The sequence below is a fragment of the Pongo pygmaeus genome, chromosome X (assembly GCF_028885625.2).
Source record: "Pongo pygmaeus isolate AG05252 chromosome X, NHGRI_mPonPyg2-v2.0_pri, whole genome shotgun sequence".
Lineage (NCBI taxonomy): Eukaryota > Metazoa > Chordata > Mammalia > Primates > Hominidae > Pongo > Pongo pygmaeus.
The window spans coordinates 127905259-127925722 of record NC_072396.2 but is presented as its reverse complement, the minus strand read 5'-3'; the positions used below and the strand labels follow the sequence as shown (position 1 = coordinate 127925722).

The window sequence follows — 20464 nt, the reverse complement described above, 5'->3', positions numbered from 1 at the left end:
TTGCTTACCTTTAGTGATTTGTGCAAGGTAGTAAAAGTTCTAGCAATTTCCTCTGCTGAAAGTTACCGTAATAAATTTTTTTAATCTGTTAGGAAGAACTAATGAAACTATCCAGAACTATCTCCATAGGGAGTCAACTTTTGAGAAATTTCTTTTTTAAAAAAATTTATACACTTTTATTTTCATATCATTAAAAACATAAGAGTGATGTTCTACTTCCCAGTAGATTATTTGAAGTTTAATTATGAAAATCATGTACTTCAGATTAATATTAGTGTAGATGCTTAATTATATTGCTGTATTGCAAGTGTTTTCAACGAGGCTATTGTCAGTTGTCATTCCTTTTTTAAATTCATGGCAGTGGTATGGTTATTCTAATTAAAAGTAGTTCGTTCTCAGTTTATTTAGATTTAACAGTGTGTAATGTCTGTTAAATTTTGTCCTGCCCAGTGATATTGTTTCTGGTCACAGCCTATTGGGAAAACAGGTGTGTGCATGATCACAATCCAGTTTTTTTTTTTTTTTTTTTTCCTGTGAGCCTATGGATTATATTGAAACAACCTAGTATAATAGGTGCTGTTATACAGTATGAATAAAGTGCTATGGGAGGATAGATGAGACTAAATGATTTCACTTGGGGGAGTTTTGTTTGGCAGGAGTTGATATTAGATCTGAAAGAGTTTCTGGACTTAAGAGTTCTCCAGGTGCAGTTTCTAGCTTAACAACAACAGCTAATATTTAGAGAGCTATTACTATATGTGCCAGGCATTAAACTAAGTGCTCTGCATGGATTGTTTAATAATACATTAAGCATTATTAAATACCTTGAATTTATCCGCTCTCTCTACCACCACTACCTTAGTTATTTTATCGGTGTATTATAGTTGTATATTCTCTTACTTAAAAATCCTTTGGTGACTGACTTTACCTGAAGGTATATGTTAAGCTTTATGGCATGGTGATATAAATAAGAGGTCCTCCCTGGTTTGTCCCTCCCTGCATCCAACCTCCTTTCCTGCCAATTCTACTTCCAGATGTACTGAGCCTACTTATGTTCCCCTAAATGTACCACTCTCTCCTTAGCTTCTCTTCCCCTGTATATACTTTCTGTTCCCTCTGTTTGTACAGGTTTTCCCTTACCTTCCTTTCCCCCTTTCCATCTGGTGACCTCATTCTTGGAGAGTGAGCTCCAGTGTTACTTCCAGTGAAGGCTTCCCTAGCATAAACTGCCAAACACAATCAATCTTTATTTCCATCACTATTCTTTAGCATATAATGTTATCATACCTGTAGGTACATTGCTATGATTGTTTTTCTGTTTTTAATTTCTAATGTTTTGAATAGTTTATGTGTTTACATGGTTTAAGTTTCAGTAAATATAAAAGGTATACATACAGCAAAAAGTCTTACCCCATCCTCCATCTACTCAGTTCTTCCCCCCAAGGAAAAGTAACCACTGTTTAGTCTCTTATTTATCCTTCCATATATTCTTAGTATATGCAAGCCAATACAAATATATTATCCCCCTCTTATATTATTATTATAATATTAATATTGTTTTTCTTTGTAAAAATGGGACCTCACTATGTTGCCCAGGCTGGTCTTGAACTCCTGGCCTCAAGTGATCCTCCCACCTTGACCTCCCAGCGCTGGAGTTACAGACGTGAGCTACCACACCCCAGCCACCTTTTATATTATCAATAGCATATAAGTACTGTTCTGTTGATTGCTCTTTTTTAGAATATTGAAATTTAATAAATGAATTTAAATCTGTCTCCTTCACTGGACCAGGCTTGAGAGCAGGAACTGTTCTGTTATTCATCCTTGTATTTCTTTTTTTTTTTTTTTTTTGGGAGTTTTGCACCGTTGCCCGGGCTGGAGTGCTGCAGTGGCACGATGTCGGCTCACTGCAACCTCTGCCTCCTGGGTTCAAGCAATTATCCTGCCTCAGCCTCCCAAGTAGTTGGGATTACAGGCGCCCGCCACCACGTCCAGCTAATTTTTTGTATTTTTAGTAGAGACGGGGTTTCACCATGTTGGCCAGGCTGGTCTCGAACTCCTGACCTTGTGATTCACCTGCCTTGGCCTCCCAAAGTGGTGGGATTACAGGCGTGAGCCACTGCACCCGGCCTCATCCTTATATTTCTACACTGACCTTAGCCAAAAGGCTGAGACGCAATCTTCCTTGTATTTCTAATGCTTAGTACTTTGACTGTGATCGTAGGTATTAATATGAATGAATGAATAAAAATAAAATTTACTACAGAATAATATGTGCAGAATTTTTAATATACTTGGATTTTTGTTATATTTGTAAGCTATAACTATTTTACCAGGCTTAAACAATATGATTTTGTTACTGTTTGATATTTTTACATTGAGCATATAATGTATTAATTTATTACTTGTAGAATTTCATGAGTTTTGAATACTATTTAAAACATGAGCTTGCTATAGGGCATTTAGTAATTCTTTCTACAAATGTTTATTGTGTTCCATATGCCAGACACTGGTAGTTTGAGGGGAAGACAAAGACAAGAAAATATTTCTTTAATTTTTGTTTGTTTGTCCCTCCAGGGTGATGGAGGCAGAAGGGAATGGAATGAAAAACAGAGAGAGGAGGGGTTGGCCTTGGCAAGTAGAGGGAGGCACCTGAAATATTGGGGTTAGAAGTAGGGACAGGTAGTGGTAAGTTGGAAATTTGAACAAAATACTGTATAGCTAACTTTTAAAACTATGGTCTCTCTTTTGTATGAAACAAAAACTGGGATATGGAGAATTGGAAAGGGAAGCAGTTGATGATGAAACAGTTTTGATTGATGGGGCCAGTTTTGTCATGAGAAATTAATTAAAGCAAGTTTGTCACTTGGAGAATGGTCACATCTCCTGAATTATAAACTGAATTCATAATTTACTTCATTATATTTTCATCCTAGAAAGCTTCCTTCCTATCACTTGTAGCCTTTTGAAGTCTCTAGATTTATTATGTAATAATCTCAGGAGAGGCATTTAAGATTCTGTGTAATAATTGTTTTGAACTGTAAGAATTCATAGATAAAATTTGCAGAATGCTGGCAAAAGGATAACGAGCAAAGGAAGAAATAAAGAGGAATGAAAGGAGTAGAATTTAGTTTCAAAATATTGTTTACCTTGAATATGAAAAGCAGATAACTTTACATATTGAGGAGTGCAGCATTACCTATTACTGTGTTAGAGTCACTGAGCCAGCTGGCATGAGACATTTCATTGCATGACACCAAATTTGATATCTTAATCCCTAAACTGATGAGTCCTCCTAAATCTGAAATAATTTTGATTCTTTGTAAGAAGAGTTTTATGTACTTGTAGAGTACATTAAGAGTTTTACTGATTATTAGACTACTACTATAAACTGGAAATGTGTATTTTATAAATGTTAAGCATTTAATATAAAATCTCAATACCCTCTGAGAGAATCCCTAACCAAAATAGCCCAAATCCTACCATAAAGGATGTGATGAATGTGGTTGTTTACATGAATCCGTTTTGGATATTTGGGGAATAATTGCTTTTCCCCCCACGATGATGTAACAAAGCTATCAACGTTACAAGGAATGTTACTTAAGATTATCCCTGCCACCTTTTTCTTCCTCCGTAGGCGCCTAACCAAGGAAAATGTGAAGCCTTCTGGAAGACAAATTGGGAAGTTGAGCCACAGCAATCCAACCATTTTGTTTGATTATGTATGTTTTGAGGTTAATATTATTTTAAGGGATTTTTCTTTCTGTTGCCTTTAAATCAGTGCAAGTGGAAATAGAATGACGTTAGAAAATGAAACATTGTAAGGTTATGCTAAAAACAAAATTACTACACAATATATTTAACACATTGATCTATTTTTCTATTAATAGTAATATGTAACAGTGCTACTATTATAGGCAATATAATAGTTATTTTGTATATATAATGTTATTTTGTATACCACATTTTGATTTCTGGAGGTATTACTTGATGTTAGCTTTTAGAAACATTCAAATAACATTTCATTGTGATTTATATGTAATACTATCACTGCAATATTTATTTATTTATTTATTATTTATTTATTTATTTTTGAGATGAAGTCTTGCTCTGTTGCCCAGGCTGGAGTGCAGTGACCCGATCTTGGCTCACCGCAACCTCTGCCTCCTGGGTTCAAGCGATTCTCCTGCCTCAGCCTTCCAAGTAGCTGGGATTACAGGCGCGTGCCACTGCACTTGGCTAATTTTTTGTATTTTTAGTAGAGATGTGGTTTCACCATGTTGGCCAGGCTGATCTTGAACTCCTGACCTCAGGTAATCCATCCGCCTCGGCCTCCCAAAGTGCTAGGATTATAGGCGTGAGCCGCCACACCTGGCCAATATTTGGAGATATCTAAAACATATGAGAGAGACTAGACTCTTTCATTCCAAAATTCAGCTTTAGGCCTGGAATTATTTCCTTTTTAAATTAATATTTTTAAGATGCAAGGGGTACATGTGCAGGTTTATTACATGGATGTATTGCATAATGCTGAGGTTTGGGTTTCTATCGAACTCCTCACCCAAATAGTGAGCACAGTACCCAATAGGTAGTTTTTCAAACCTTGCCACACCCCACTTAACTTTTAGAGTCCCCAGTGTCTTTCTATCTTTATGTCTGTGTGTACCCATAGTAAAATTTCAGGATACAAAATCAACATACAAAAATCAGTAGCATTTCTATGTACCAATAATGTTCAAGCTGAAAACCAAATCAAGAGCACAATCCCATTTACAATAGCCACAAAAAAAGTACCAAGAGATACATCTAACCAAGGAGGTGAAAGATTTCTACTAGAACTATAAAACACTGATGAAAGAAATCATAGATGATACAAGCAAATGGAAAGACATTCCATGCTCTTGGATAGGAAGAATCAATATAGTTAAAATGTCCATACCACCCAAAGGAATCTACAGTTTCATTGCCGTTCCAGTCAGATTACCACTGTCATTTTTTATAGAATTGGAATTATTTTCTAACTGAAAAATGTAGCCTAAGAAAATATTCTTTAAGGCAGTGATAAAATAGTAATTTCTATATAAATATGAAATATTTATATAGAAACCACTTTATTTAAATATTTATATAGGAAACCACTTTAATTATAAGCATTATTTCTTTTGAAAAATAGAAAGTGTAGCCATTAGTTGGCACAGTAGAAATCCTTTGATCAGTTAATGCCTTCTATTGTTTGTTGCTGTTTTCCAGATCTTGTCACAAATACAGAAGTATGATAACTTAATAACACCTGTAGTAGATTCATTGAAATACCTCACTTCGTTGAATTATGATGTCTTGGCCTGTATCCTTTCAAGTGAAGTAATATGTAGATTTCATATTTAATAGATCATGTGGTAAATGTTTTATTTTCATTCTGTTTTCCTTTAGTAACCATCTGAGGTTGATTCAGGTGGCTGATCTGAAGTTTGGTCAGTCAGTTGTGTGTGTGTGTTTGTGTGTGAGAGAGAGAGAGAGAGAGAGAGTGTGTGTGTGTGTGTGTGTGTGTGTGTGTGTCTTTGTATTGTATAAAGGGAGGCATATTAGGCTTACCAACCTTTTTTTTTTTTTTGTGAGACAGACTTTTGCTCTGTCACCCAGGCTGGAATGCAGTGGCACTGTCTCGGCTCATTGCAACCTCCGCCTCCTGGGTTCAAGCGAGTCTCTTGCCTCAGCTTCCCAAGTAGCTGGGATTACAGGCGTGTGCTACCACACCTGGCTAATTTCCTTGTTTTTAGTGGAGGTGGGATTTCACTGGGTTGGCCAGGGTGATCTTGAATTCCTGACGTCAAGTGATCCACCCACCTTGGCCTCCCAAAGTGCTGGGATTACAGGCATGAGCCACTGCACCCAGCTGGCTTACCAAACATCTTGATATTGATGGAATCTGTCTTGATTGCTGAAAGGTGGAAAGGAGGCTAAAGAAGAAATGTTGGTACTACAGTAAGTGTACTTTTCAATAATTAGTTTTAGCAACATCCCTGGTCTTGGAAAAAAAGAAAAATAATTCGTAATGCCCAACAATTTTGCCCCTATGATGTGGCATATTTATGTTTTAAGGGTCTTTATTAGAGATGTAATGACTTAGTTTTTTCTTAATATATGAAAGATTGTATCATTGAAGCTTTAGCTAATCCAGAAAAGGAAAGAATGAAACATGATGACACAACCATCTCAAGCTGGCTTCAGAGTAAGTATTTTTATTTTTCCAAAGATGAAATTGCTATCTGTGGTAACTGCCATGTTATGTATTTTATTACCTATGCTTAGAGACTTTTAGAAGCCTATTTGTTAAGAGTTGTTGAGAATATCTAGCTACTGAGTTTGTTCTACAGAGCCCTTGGCTATATAAGGAGGTTGATATGGTACTTATTTATTTTCCTGACTTAAGAGACCATTATTGACTGTGATAGAATTTGGGTAAGCATTACTGGGGAGGTGAAATCTCCTTCTTTTTATTTTATTTTTTTGAGATGGAGTCTCGCTCTGTCATCTAGGCAGGAGTGCAGTGGCGTGATCTTGACTCACTGCAGCCTCCGCCTCCCAGGTTCTAGCAATTCTCCTGCCTCAGCCTCCCGAGTAGCTGGGATTACAGGCACGCGCCGCCACGCCCAGCTAATTTTTGTGTTTTCGTTAGAGGCAGGGTTTCACCATGTTGGCCAGGCTGGTCTTGAACTCCTGACCTCAAGTGATCCGCCTGCCTTGGCCTCCCAAAGTGCTGGGATTACAGGCATGAGCCACCATGCCTAGCCAAAAATCTCCTTTTTAACTAACATTATTTCATAGGAGTTGATCGTAAGGGATCTAGTCTCATTTCTTCCCATTCCATCCTGAGGTTCCAGTCATCTTAAAAGAACAAAAACTTGACTTAGTTTAACCAAAAAAACTAACCATATTTCTTTTTAATTCTTGTACCTTTGGTTTCTAGCAGCCAGTTCCTTTTCTTTCAACTTATTGTATCTGATAGCGGAATCTTGCAGTGGCTCCCCATTGTCCTTTAAAGTCTGAAATGTTTAATAAGTCATACAAGTAAGTTCTTTTGAAATCAGGTCCTTTTGCACTGTTCTAGCCTCATCTTTTCCCTGCTTCCCAATATTCTAGATTCCATTAATACTGAACTTCTTGTACTTTCCATGAACTTTTGCCCATTATTCACTTGACTTGGAATACCCTTCATGGCCCACTCCATGTTCTGTTTATTTATTAGATTTCAGCTTAGAGGTCACTTCCTCTGGAAAGCTTTTTCTGTTAATGCTCCCACCCAAAAGTCTGAATTGGGCGCTCCTCTTTTATATTCCCATGGAGCCTTTTGCTCATCATAGTTATTTGTTTACTTTTCTGTATCTTCCACTAGACTCAACTCCTTGAGGGCAGGACTTGTGTTTTGTCCAATATCATTTAGGTGCTTAGCAAATAGTTGTGGAATAGGCTGCAGAGCACTTGACTTTACTTGAATCTCCTACTCTTGTATTGGCTGGAGTCTCCTCCCTATTCATGGTATGATAAGGACCATTGGTTAAAGTTGGTCTCTTGTCTGCTTCTAGGTCTGGTAATACTTTATTTTCTTGCATCTCCACAACTAGTAGCATGTTCCAAGATAAAAAGAGATTTTTTTTTTTTCTTGATTCACATTCGGGGGCTGGCGTTTTGTAATTTATTCAAGTTTACTGAGTGATCTGCAAGATTTTGTTATATCTTAGTTTCACAAACTCTGGAATCAGGCTGCAAAGATTTGACTTACTGCTCTACTTTGTACTATGTGACCATGAGCAAGTTACATGACATATCTGTTCTGAATTTGCCTTATCTATAGGTTATACCAACCTAGGATAATAGTTGCAAGGATTAAATGAGATAATCATTATAAAGTGCTTGGTACAGTGCTTGACATATGTATGCTCAATAAATATTGGTTATTGTTATTATTATGAAACTCCATTCAACAGCATCAGCAATACAATTATTGCTACCTCATTTTGTTTTAGAGGTTTAGTTGAAATGATACTTGTGCATTTTGTTTTATGAGTTGTTTTTACTCTTTTTTTATTTTATATAGGTCTGGCTAGTTTCTGTGGTGCAGTTTTTCGTAAATATCCAATTGATCTTGCTGGTCTTCTTCAGTATGTTGCCAATCAGCTAAAGGCGGGCAAAAGGTATTCATAGCAAATTATATATAACGAAATTCAATAGAGTACTTCTGGTGGTTTGGGGTTATTGAGACTCCTGTTATCCCGAAAGACTACTTACTTGTTGGTTGTAGGCTCAAGTAGAATAGTTGCTCACTTATTTACATGAAATTCTTTAGTTAAATGATAACTTAATACATAAATAGACACCTTTTTTCATGAATAAATGTACTATTTGGCTATATATGTTAATGCACTAAAAAGATACTTTCAGTTATTTGACTGCCTATTAGGCTTTTAAGTAAATGGCTAATATGATATATTGTATATCTTCATATAACAAAACATACTGCACTAGGTCAGTATGCAGTAATTGACCTGTATCACATTGAACATCTGGTAGGAACTTGTTTATCTTGAGGGTGTATATAATACCTTTAAAGCATAATTTTTGAATTTGAGTTTTAGAGATACGTAAGGTTTCCATACCTTTTGGACAATGTCCTTTTTTCTTTATAAATACTGAAGTTTATTTTTTTTTGGGCCAATATCAGTGCTTAGAGTTTGAATTAGTATGTATGTTTATTAAACCTCATGAGAAGTAGACTGACTAGAATCAAAGAACCTGAATTGTTTTCAGAAGCTTTCTGGTAGAAAGCAAACAAACAAAAAATTAAAAGCTACTTGGTGTTCCAAACAAGTATTACCTAAGTAATTATTGACAGATTCTTATTTTGGCTTAGGGAAAACTTAAAAAAAATTTAAACTTATGATTTTATGGGCACATCCCTTATGCTCGTCTCTCTGCCATTTCTATATATTTTTATTCTTTGTCTGTAGGCCAGGAGAACATGCATCATTTTTTAATCTATAACTCAGCTTTCTGTACTGTGAATACAGTTTTTGTGACCATCTAATTAAAACATACTTTAAAGAAAAAATAAACTGTTTCATTGGTACTTATATACTAGTTTTCATGAGGGTTTTCTTTAAAAAAAAAACAACAAACAAAACTAAGGAAAGCAAGGCAAGTTGAGAGAACAAACAATAAGAATCTTAGAAAATGGTTCTTTCGTCTGTTAGCTTGTGTCTTGGGTATGTCTGACTTTATGTTTGGAAAAACATCTGTATGTTTTAGGAAAGAATGTTTTTACTTTGTTTAGATTAATTAAAGAAGATCTTAGAGGACATAAGGTATTATTTCCATTGGTAGTCCTAAACTTTGAAGATTAAAAAGCGTAACTGTTGGCACGTTACTGAAATGTGCTCTGGGCTGGCCACTAAATTGTCATCTTTGGCTCAGATACCACAACTTAGAATTTCTTTTTTTCCTTCCTTCCCTGCCTCGCTTCCAAGTGTATGTGACCATGCTACATCTTTGTCCCTGTTTAGGAAATGGATTATTTAGAAATGGCTCTATACCATCAAAAACATTTTGGCCATCCTGTATTGGAGGAGAAAAAATGCTATGAAGGACTTTATTGGGTCAACTGATAAAATGAAATATGAATGGTAGATTAAAGTATTGTATCAGCGTTAGATGTGCTAAAATTGATAACTGTGCTGTGGTTATTTAAGAGAATAGCTCTCTTAGGAAATTCAGTCTTAGAAATTTTGGGGTAAAAGGCCATGATGTAAATAATTTTCCCTCAAATGATTAAAAAATTGAGTGTGTGACTATGTATGTAGAGAGGGGCTCCAGAGAGGGAGAGAAAATGCAAATGATCAAGCAGGAGTAAAAATGTTACCAGGTGAAGTTGAGGTAAAGGATATATGGGTGAGCTTTGTACTGTTTTTATTTTTCCATCCTATCTGTAAATTTGAAATTATTTCCAAGTAAAAGTTAAAATAAACTTACGCACCAAGTATTTGTCATATAGTTCTAGGAATGCAGTTAAAAACTGCTTCAGCCCCTTCCCCCATATTTATATACAAATAATTTAGGGTTTCTCAGTATATTAATTACAGTATATTGTTACTTTTATATTTGAAGTTCTAACTATAGACTGTTTCTTTTTTCTTTTTGAATAGTTTTGACCTGCTTATATTGAAAGAAGTGGTACAAAAAATGGCAGGAATAGAAATTACAGAGGAAATGACAATGGAGCAACTAGAGGCTATGACTGGTGGAGAGCAGCTAAAAGCTGAGGTAAGAATTGCTATTTTTGTTCATCAACTTTTAAAATTCATAATGTATGCATGGTCATAGTAAAGAATCCAAACAATATATAAGTTTATAAAACCAAATGTCAAAGCCATACATACCTTCCTTTCACAACCACCCCTACCCCCCTTTTGAAATTGAGATACAGTAATTACTTTAACTTTTTAAAAAAGCTGAAACAAAGTATAAAAGACAGTAAGTAATGCATCTGTAAGGAAAATAATTACCAAATAAGGCTGGGCGTGGTGGCTAACGCTTATAATCCCAACACTTCGGGAGGCTGAGGTGGGTGGATCACCTGAGGTCAGGAGTTCGAGACCAACCTGGCCAACATGGCAAAACCCTGCCTCTACTAAAAATACAAAAAATTAGCCAGGCGTAGTAGTGGGCGCCTGTAATCCCAGCTACTTGGGAGGCTGAGGCAGGAGAATTGCTTGAACCCAGGAGGCGGAGGTTGCAGTGAGCCAAGATCTCGCCATCGTACTCCATTCTGGGCAAGAAGAGTGAGACTCTGTCTCAAAAAATAATAAATAAATAAAATAATTACCAAATAATTACTACATCTTCTATGATCCTTGATATCCTCACTCCCTTAAGTCTTAGTTGCTCTGTTGAATCTGTGCCATACTGAATAATGAATAATCCTTTATGAGGGGACTGCAAGGTGGAAAATGGAAAATATGCAAAAATTTAAATTCAGTTGACATTTGTCTTTAAGCCAGTGACTGTAGTCAGTAATAGTCACTGAAATAAATTTGTGTAAGGGAAGGAATGTGGAATGTAGGAGTTTTTTATATTAAGGATTTTAACTCAACTTTTTTGTGTCTTTTTCAAATTAGCATGGGTTATGTACTGTACACTGGTAAATTTGTGTCTTCCCTTGTGCAGGGTGGTTATTTTGGTCAGATCAGAAACACTAAAAAATCCTCTCAGAGATTAAAGGATGCCCTATTGGACCATGATCTTGCCCTTCCTCTCTGTCTGCTTATGGCTCAGCAGAGAAATGGGGTAATCTTTCAGGAAGGTGGAGAGAAACATTTGAAACTTGTGGGAAAGCTCTATGACCAGGCAAGTTAAAGTGGCTTTTATGTTTATGTACATGTTTTTAATCCTGTAAAAGGAAGATAATGTGTTATAATTTGAAAAATGTCATTTTTGCACATCATGTGAATATGAGACATCCTAATGTGAAAGACATTCTGGAAATAGGGCCTATTTCTTTGTAAATTATGATATTTAAGAGATAGCTCCAAGAGATGTTATGTGTAAGGCTGTCGATTAATTAAATATTACATCGTTAAATTCCTGCAACTTCAAGTTGTTTGCATTTATATCTTTCCCGATCTCTGGAAATCTCAGTCATAACAGAATAGATGCTTGCTTGCCCACTTGTGCATGCTCACTCTCTTTTCCCTTTTTTTTTTTTTTTTGAGACAAAGCCTCACTCTGTTACCCAGGCTAGAGTGCAGTGCATGATCTCAGCTCACTGTAGCCTTGGCCTCCCTGGCTCAAGTGATCAGTCTACCTCAGCCTCCCGAGTAGCTGGGGATTATAGGCATGCACCACCACACCTGGCTAATTTTTAGATTTTTTTTTTTGTAGTCGGGCCTCTGCCATGTTGCCCAGGCTGGGTTGCTATCTCTCTTTTTCTTTGTGTTACAGTTGATGATAGTTAAACACATTTTGTGGGCTAATCTTAGGTTTTGGTACTTAATATTTATGAATATATTCTGTAAATAAAGTTTTCTTCTTTTAAGGGCAAAGGAATTGACTTCTGTTTGCCTATGGTTATTATTTTATTTGATTTAGGTAAATATATTCCACTAAAAGTGATGAACAACAGCTTGACATTTAAGAGACCTAGTTGGCTAGTAAAACCTTGGATTAGTCAACCTGTCAGGGCCTTGGCATCTTTTTTTGTAATATGGTCATGTGATTATACTTGTAGATGGTCTCTAAAGTCCTTTTAAGTTATAAAATTTGGATTCTTAATTGTTAAAATATTCCTAAAATGACTTCTTAATCACTTTGGAAAATATGTTGATTTTGTCTTATTTTTTAAATTTAGTGTCATGATACCCTGGTGCAGTTTGGTGGGTTTTTAGCATCTAATCTGAGCACAGAAGATTATATAAAGCGAGTGCCTTCAATTGATGTACTCTGTAATGAATTTCATACACCCCATGATGCAGCATTTTTCCTGTCTAGGCCAATGTATGCCCATCATATTTCGGTAAGTACAAGTGTCTTTGCTGCCGCTCAAGAGCGATCCAAATTATTTCTTAACGGTTTTATCTGTAAGTACATTTCACTACAGATTTTGGGGAACGGTCTTGGCCCTTAAACTAGGATCCCTTCTTTGTTTCCAATAGGGGTACAAAGCTGTGTGGTAGAGGTATACAAAAAAGGTGATGAGAAATTTGGAGTCTAATTGATCATTTAATCAAACATCTGCTGTTAGTGTTTACATATCAACTGCTACAGTCTCCCACTTCTTTCCTAACTAACTGCTGCTTGATTTAATTATCACTTTATTAGCACTATGCAGAAATTCCTGTGTTATGTATACACTCTGAAGGGAAAAAGACAATAAGGGAGTGGTGTTAGGCTGCTTCTTCCCCTTTAGATCCTCTCAATCCAGAGAATTGTATGCCGTCTTTGTGTAATGTCTTACTGTTGTCACACCCCATGGTAGATCAGTCTCAGCTGTGCAAGAGGGTACCTGATTTCTTGACAGACAGAGGTGGGAGAATTTCTTCATCTTAGGAATTCTGACCTGCCCTGTGCTAAGTGAACACACTAATCAGCAATATGGAATCCTAGCAAACAGGAACACCTGGTTGTCTGAGGTTGGCTGAACTTTGCCAGCTCAGAAAATGGAGCAGGTCATTCAAGCTACCTTTTCTCTCTTACTTGTGTAAAATGTTATCTTTGTCTTTTAAGAGATACAAAAACCTAAACAAAGAAATGGCATTTCCCTCTCAGGCTTGGAAGAAAACAGAAAACTAAATGGAAGTGGCTGTATAGCCAAGTCAGATATAAGTCTTTTATCTGTAGGCAACATGCCACTCTTTGGAAAAGGGGTTTCCCAGCAACCTTGGGGTTGCGCTGGATGGGCATCCAAGCTGTCCTGGGGATCCTTGCTTTTGCTTCTTGAGTGAAAGCCTCTGTTGAAGAGCCTTCGTCGAGAGAGTGAAAATGTGTATTAGGTGACTGCTATGTCCCCTCTATAAATTGACTATCAGCAGGCTCTCTTGAGGATAATTCAGCCAAATGCTGCCCAGATTTTTTTTTTTTTTTTTGAGATGGAGTCTCGCTCTGTCTCTCAGGCTGGAGTGCAGTGGTGCAATCTCAGCTCACTGCAACTTCCACCTCCTGGGTTCAAGCAATACTCCTATCCCAGGCTCCCAAGTAGCTGGGATTACAGGTGCCCACCACCACACCCAGCTAATTTTTGTATTTTTAGAAGAGATGAGGTTTCACCATGTTGGCCAGGCTGGTCTCAAACTCCTGACCTCAGGTGATCCGCCTGCCTTGGCCTCTCAAAGTGCTGGCATTATAGGCATGAGCCACTGTGCCTGGCCTGCTCAGATTCTTGAGATGAGATTTTTGAACAATAGTGAGAAGTACAGCAATAATTGTGGATATCAGTTCTATTCCATAAGTCCAGTTCCCCAGGCAATTTGAAATGTAGAACTGTTATGTCTCTTCATTTGATTGAAGGTATGAACTTGAAGTGGGAGTTAAACTGACTTTAGACAAGGACATATTCATCCTAGGTAAATATGAAGTATAGCCTTATTTTCTGACCAAGCCTATTTTTCTAACTAGATAGCGACTATGGGGTTCCTAGCAATAGAAATCACAGATTCAGACCCAGAGAACTGGGGAGATTGGCGGTATCATGTAACCCTCTCATACCTATAAACTAATTTTTAGTTTCAATTGTAGAGGTTGTGGTCCACCTTGAGACACAGGTCTGAAAGATAGGCTTTTACCTAGTTCATATTCTAGATCTTGCCCAGAACAGGTAATTAGGCTGTCTTTTATGCAGATAATGTCAGCCCTATTTTATCCCGTTTTGTTAGAACCTTAGCAGAAGTCATTCTGCTCATCTAGATTCATATTAATTACCTTCAATAAGACCTGTCCTCTAAATTAAAAAACACTCTCTGTTTTCCCAACTGCTATTCCCTCAGGTTTCTGATGCAATTGGGGCTCCTTTTTCATAACTAATGTTCTTCGTAACTTTGTCACTTATGTGGTCTCAGTGGTTGTCAGCATGCTCTCTAAAATGGGGATAACAGAGCATAAATCTTCCCACTTCTAGAACAATTGTAAAATTCTAGAACAATTGTAAAATTGAGCACTCAGGAAGGAAGGCAGGTAACTGAGCTGTAAGGAACTGAGACTCTTTTGCGTATCACAGTGTAGAACTGGAAGCAGAACCTTTGATCATCTCGTTTTGGGTTATGTGTTTAGCACAAATAGAATGATTTAAGTGATTTTCTAACGTAAAGAAGTAACTAGTTTTAGGACTTCCTTTGGGTTCATATTAAGGGTGATACCTAACCTAAACAAAATTTTCTGGATGAGAGCTCTTTCATCCTAAAGAGACTGAAGGATGTGAAACAATAGCAGCAACTCTGTGTTATCTTCATATATATGTGTGTGTGTGTGTGTGTGTGTGTGTGTGTTCATGTATAATATATATGTTATCTTCATATATATAGAATATATATATGTTTTTGTTTGTGTGTGTATATATATATGTGTAATATATTTGGCATACACATATCTCTGCAGCACCTCCCATTGTACTAACAATTTTTTTTCCTCATACAATTAAGAATATGGCATTCCTCTGTTTTTTTCCCCCAAATTAGGATAAACCAGTCAAACGAAAGAAGCTGCAGCATCAGTTCTCACATGCTTTAAACTTCAATATACCACAGCTTTTCACAGAAAAATTTATTTGGCTTAGCAGTAGAGTAACCAGTTGGTCCTGGTTTGCCTGGGATGTTCCCAGTTTTAGCACTGAAGTCTTAAATCCTCAGAAATCCCTGAATCCCCAGCAAACCCTGACAATTGGTCACCCTACTTAGCAGTCTTAAAACAAATTTCTCATAACTTTTCTTAGTGTTGATCCAGCTTTTTATTTTATTTTATTTTTTATTTTTTGAGATAGTCTCCTTCTGTCATCCAGTCTGGAGTGAAGGGGCATGATCTCAGCTCACTGCAACTTCCGCCTCTGGGGTTCAAGTGATCCTCTCACCTCAGCCTCCCAAGTAGCTGGGATTACAGGCATGCGCCACCACGCCCGGCTAATTTTTTGTAGAGATGGGGTTTTGCCATGCTGGTCAGGCTGGTCTCGAATTCCTGATCTCAAGTGATCTGCCCGCCTTGGCCTCTTGATCCGGGTTTTTAATTGATGAATTTTAACAGTTGGTAGGGTCTGCATGTAGTGATACTACATTCTGTCCTAGTTGGCTGTTACTAGTTCCATTCTTCCTCTTTTCTCATGTTAAGACCTTCTATTTGTTCCCTTGAATATCTCAAAAGCAGGACTGGAAACCCTACATGTTCAATCCCTGATACAGCAGCAAGAGGGAGTAGGGTGGGGGAATGAAAGAGGGGGACATGCATATACCCTGTTCACTTTACTCAACAGGTCAGATTAGATAAGAACCCTCTGAGAATCTCCTAGTTGGCACACAGTACTGAAGACTGGAATAGCTTCCAGAGATGATTTATCTTAAAATAAACGTTGTTCGTAAGAAACTAGAATTTCTACAACAGTTTTGAGATTGGTCATCTTTTGAGTCTTTAGGAGGGAATATAGATTTTTATACCATGAAAGTCAAAGCTATAAATTATGTTGTGTGTGTATGTATGTATGTATTTTTACTTTTTATCTACAGTCAAAGTATGATGAACTTAAAAAATCAGAAAAGGGAAGTAAACAGCAACATAAAGTTCATAAGTACATTACATCATGTGAGATGGTGATGGCGCCTGTCCATGAAGCAGTGGTCTCCTTACATGTTTCCAAAGTCTGGGATGACATCAGCCCTCAATTCTATGCTACATTCTGGTCATTGACAATGTATGACCTTGCAGTTCCACACACCAGCTATGAACGAGAAGTCAATAAACTTAAAGTCCAGATGAAAGCAATTGATGACAATCAGGAAATGGTGGGTTTTTGTTCTGGTAGTTCAAGTGCAATAACTTTATGGTATTCAATGTTACCTATATTTTGAAATTGTTTTAGCTCTGGTTCCTTAAAACAGTGATCTTGTTGCTATATAATGTTTTCTTAAATGGGGTTTAATAGTTACTTCTGAGTGGAGGGCCAGGAGATTGGTGACTAGGTGGAGGTTATGATTAATCAAAAATTATTTGAGTGTCCTTTTCTACTGACGGCTATGCTAGTAACTTAAAGTGATTCATGTGACTCTAATAGCAAGAGCAGTAGTTCTCAAGAGGAGAGTTCTTTAGGAGAAGACTATTGAAAAGCTGAGTCTTGAAATGGACAGGCCTTGAAGATAGATTAGGTTTGGAAATATGGAAGCAGATAGGGAGGTCACCATAGGGTTCCAGCAAAGACAGGAAGTAGATTGAGGTTTAGGGAGACCACTTTTACTGATTCACTTTCATGTAGTGAATGTACTTAGTGATGCATATGAATAATTATGATGGGGCCAGATTATGTAGGAATTGGAAGTCAGGGAGAAAAGTAGACTTGGTAAAATTGAGAGCTATTTTAGATTCCTGAGCAGGGGAGTAATGTAAAAAATGATACTTAAAAAAAGATTACTCATGACAGCAGTATGAAAGATGCTTTTTGACTAGCATTAGGCTAAAGACCAGCTAGGTGGCTTTTTAGGCAATCTATTGTGAGAGCATAGACTGATGGAGGTAGTGGCAGTGTACAAGGCTTGTAAACCAGTGTTGGTATAAAGGAGAGGGAAGAGTCAAAGATGACACCATGCCTGAGACTAATAGTGTCAGTGTTGCAAATGTAGCCTGTTCTGATGGTGTATGAAGATGCCATGACAGTGTTACGAGTGTGTTGAATGGAGATAAAAGTAGCACATTCAAGTGGACCTATATTCATGTTAAAGTAGTTATAAACTATCAGCCTTTGTCTCTTTAAACTTTTCAATTAAAAGAAGAAAGGTAATGTGCATATAGTTAGAAAAGTGTCTAATTTGTTCTTTGTAGCCCCCAAATAAAAAGAAAAAAGAGAAGGAGCGCTGTACTGCCCTTCAGGACAAGCTTCTTGAAGAAGAAAAGAAACAGATGGAACATGTACAGAGAGTTCTACAGAGATTGAAACTGGAAAAGGACAACTGGCTTTTAGCAAGTAAGTTGTTGGAATTGTTATGTTCCTGATGCTGGCAAATTACAGAAAACAAAACATTATAACTTTAGAGGTGTTAAAGTGTATTATGTTTGCATTTCAACTCAGTGTTTCCTATCCCATTCTTTGGTTATTTGTTAATGCAGAATCAACTTCATGTTCACTGGAGGAACTGATACAGTTTGCTGGTGAAGTTAATTAACTTTTAACTACATATTGGCAGCTTGTCATTCACCTTTTCTGTATAAAACATATTTCTGGAGAAATCATAGATAGAAAAAAAAGTCCACATAGTAAAAATGATAATCGTGACCAGGCATGACATTTGGTTACAAACTATAAATAGTTTGTGGTTTATAGTATTCTCTACACTAAAGGTAATATGTTGTCATGTTTGGTGGCTTTGAGGCACTTGGGGAAGAAGTTTACCACATAATATATTCTTCCTTTATTTTTAGAATCTACCAAAAATGAGACCATCACAAAATTTCTACAGCTGTGTATATTTCCTCGATGTATTTTTTCAGCAATTGATGCTGTTTACTGTGCTCGTTTTGTTGAATTGGTACATCAACAGAAAACTCCAAATTTTTCCACACTTCTTTGCTATGATCGAGTAAGTTTTTATTGCAACCTTTAAAAAGTTCTCACACAAAGATAGCTAACATCATAATTTATAGAGGTATTATTGTGTGTTTGGTTAAAAAACATGAAGTCAAGAACCAAGTGTCTGAACTTGAATCCTAGCTCTACTACTTTCTAGCTATATGATCTTTGGCAAGTTATTTAACCTCTCTGTGCCTGTTTTCTTATCTGTAAAGCATAAGTACCTGCTTCATAAGATTGTTGTGAGGATTAAATGAATCACTACACATAAAAAGTACCTGATATGTAATAGGCACTCAAGGTTAAACTATTAACTAAGTATTTGAGTTTACGTGTTGTATCATAATAGGTAGAACTCTCTTCTCCATTCTTAACCTTCACTTCTCAAAAAAAAAAAAAAAAAAAAAAAGACAAAAAAGTTTACACCTTCCCATACATACAGTAGCAGGGAAGCTTTTCAGTATGGTCATATTCACATTTTGCATTTAGCTTTTTTCTTATTACTACATTTTGTGGTTTAAAAACATAATGTGGCCGAGTGCGGTGGCTCATGCCTGTAATCCCAGTACTTTGGGAGGCCGAGGCGGGTGGATCACGAGGTCAGGAGATCGAGACCATCCTGGCTAACATGGTGAAACCCCGTCTCTACTAAAAAAAAATACAAAAAAATTAGCCGGGTGTGGTGGCGGGTGCCTGTAGTCCCAGCTACTCAGGAGGCTGAGGCAGGAGAATGGCGTGAACCCGAGAGGCAGAGCTTGCAGTGAGCCGAGATTGCACCACGGCACTCCAGCCTGGGTGACAGAGTAAGACTCTGTCTCAAAAGAAAACAAAAAACATAATGTATGTTCCAGTATGTCAGCTGCCTATTTTTAATTTCTATCAGCATTTCCTCTGCTTACTCTCCCCGTAAACCCAGTAATATGTATGACTAAGTGGTTAAGAAACTATTATGTAATAATAAAAAAAAACTATTATGTAATAATAATGATAATTTTTTTTTTCTTGTCACTGTAAATCAGCTTTCTTTATAAAAGTTCTTGTTTTGGGTGGTGGTTTTATGAATGCACTATTTCCCCACAAAAGCCAAAATCTCCAAAGTTCTCTGCAGTATCCTTATATAAAGGGAATATACATTTTGAGTAAGCTTACCTGTTTATTATGACTTGCTGTAAGAGATTCTAATATTTTTAACTGATTTTGACCTTGATTTGTTTATATTTTTTAAACATTTTTTTCCTATAGGTTTTCTCTGACATAATTTACACAGTTGCAAGCTGTACTGAAAATGAAGCCAGTCGATACGGAAGGTTTCTTTGCTGCATGTTAGAGACTGTGACCAGGTGGCATAGTGATAGAGCCACATATGAAAAGGTATGATTAATAAAAACCCTTATATTTTACCCGTGTATATAATGACCACATCCATTAATATCTAGATAGTTGAGTTTTAAAAGAGAAGCTGAGTTTAAGATTCAGTTGTAAAACTGTGTTTATAAGCACAATTAATTCGTTATTAAAAAGTGCTGTATACTTTTTTATTCTATCTCAAACTGACATTCCAAATTAGTATCTTTGTATAAGTTGAACTTTTTGTGACTACTTATCCAAATACACATGATGTTTTTACACGGAAACATTGATCTAGTCTACTTAAGTTTCAATTTCTGCTATTTTGTGGATAATAATTTTTCTTTAAAAGTGACAAACATTATTTCCTTAGGAATGTGGAAACTATCCAGGATTCCTTACCATATTACGGGCAACTGGATTTGATGGTGGAAATAAGGCTGATCAATTAGACTATGAAAATTTTCGACATGTTGTACATAAATGGCATTACAAACTAACCAAGGTAAAAAAAAATTGGATTTTTCAAAGGCAAATTTTTCTCTTTATACTTGTACTTTTATAATAATGGATCTGAAAATGTTTGTTGTAGGCATCGGTACATTGCCTTGAAACAGGCGAATATACTCACATCAGGAATATCTTGATTGTGCTAACAAAAATACTTCCTTGGTACCCAAAAGTTTTGAATCTGGGTCAAGCTTTGGAAAGAAGAGTACACAAAATCTGCCAAGAAGAAAAAGAGAAGAGGCCAGATCTATATGCATTGGCTATGGGGTAACAAAATTTTATTTTAATGTGATTTACAAGACTAGA

At 36.6% G+C, this 20464-nt stretch overlaps 1 protein-coding gene across 22 annotated transcripts in view; it reads left to right on the top strand.

The window, feature by feature from the left end:
- The window catches only part of THOC2 (THO complex subunit 2), a 133117-nt gene that overhangs the window by 89162 nt on the left and 23491 nt on the right, over positions 1-20464 (top strand). For 13 of the 22 annotated variants that reach the window (XR_008497054.2, XR_010125427.1, XM_063660335.1 and 10 more), the window contains exons 16-28: positions 3638-3734; positions 5251-5344; positions 6149-6229; positions 8096-8192; positions 10197-10314; positions 11218-11397; positions 12398-12562; positions 16251-16526; positions 17557-17698; positions 18154-18311; positions 19544-19672; positions 20022-20153; positions 20241-20425. Coding sequence is in view for 20 of the 22 variants with exons in the window: in XM_063660335.1 (XP_063516405.1) it covers positions 3638-3734; positions 5251-5344; positions 6149-6229; positions 8096-8192; positions 10197-10314; positions 11218-11397; positions 12398-12562; positions 16251-16526; positions 17557-17698; positions 18154-18311; positions 19544-19672; positions 20022-20153; positions 20241-20425 (1854 nt within the window). In the remaining 2 variants the exon portion in view is untranslated. The remainder of the gene's footprint in view (positions 1-3637; positions 3735-5250; positions 5345-6148; positions 6230-8095; positions 8193-10196; positions 10315-11217; positions 11398-12397; positions 12563-16250; positions 16527-17556; positions 17699-18153; positions 18312-19543; positions 19673-20021; positions 20154-20240; positions 20426-20464) is intronic. The other 9 variants (XM_054471124.2, XM_063660341.1, XM_063660343.1 and 6 more) reach the window with 3 other exon arrangements.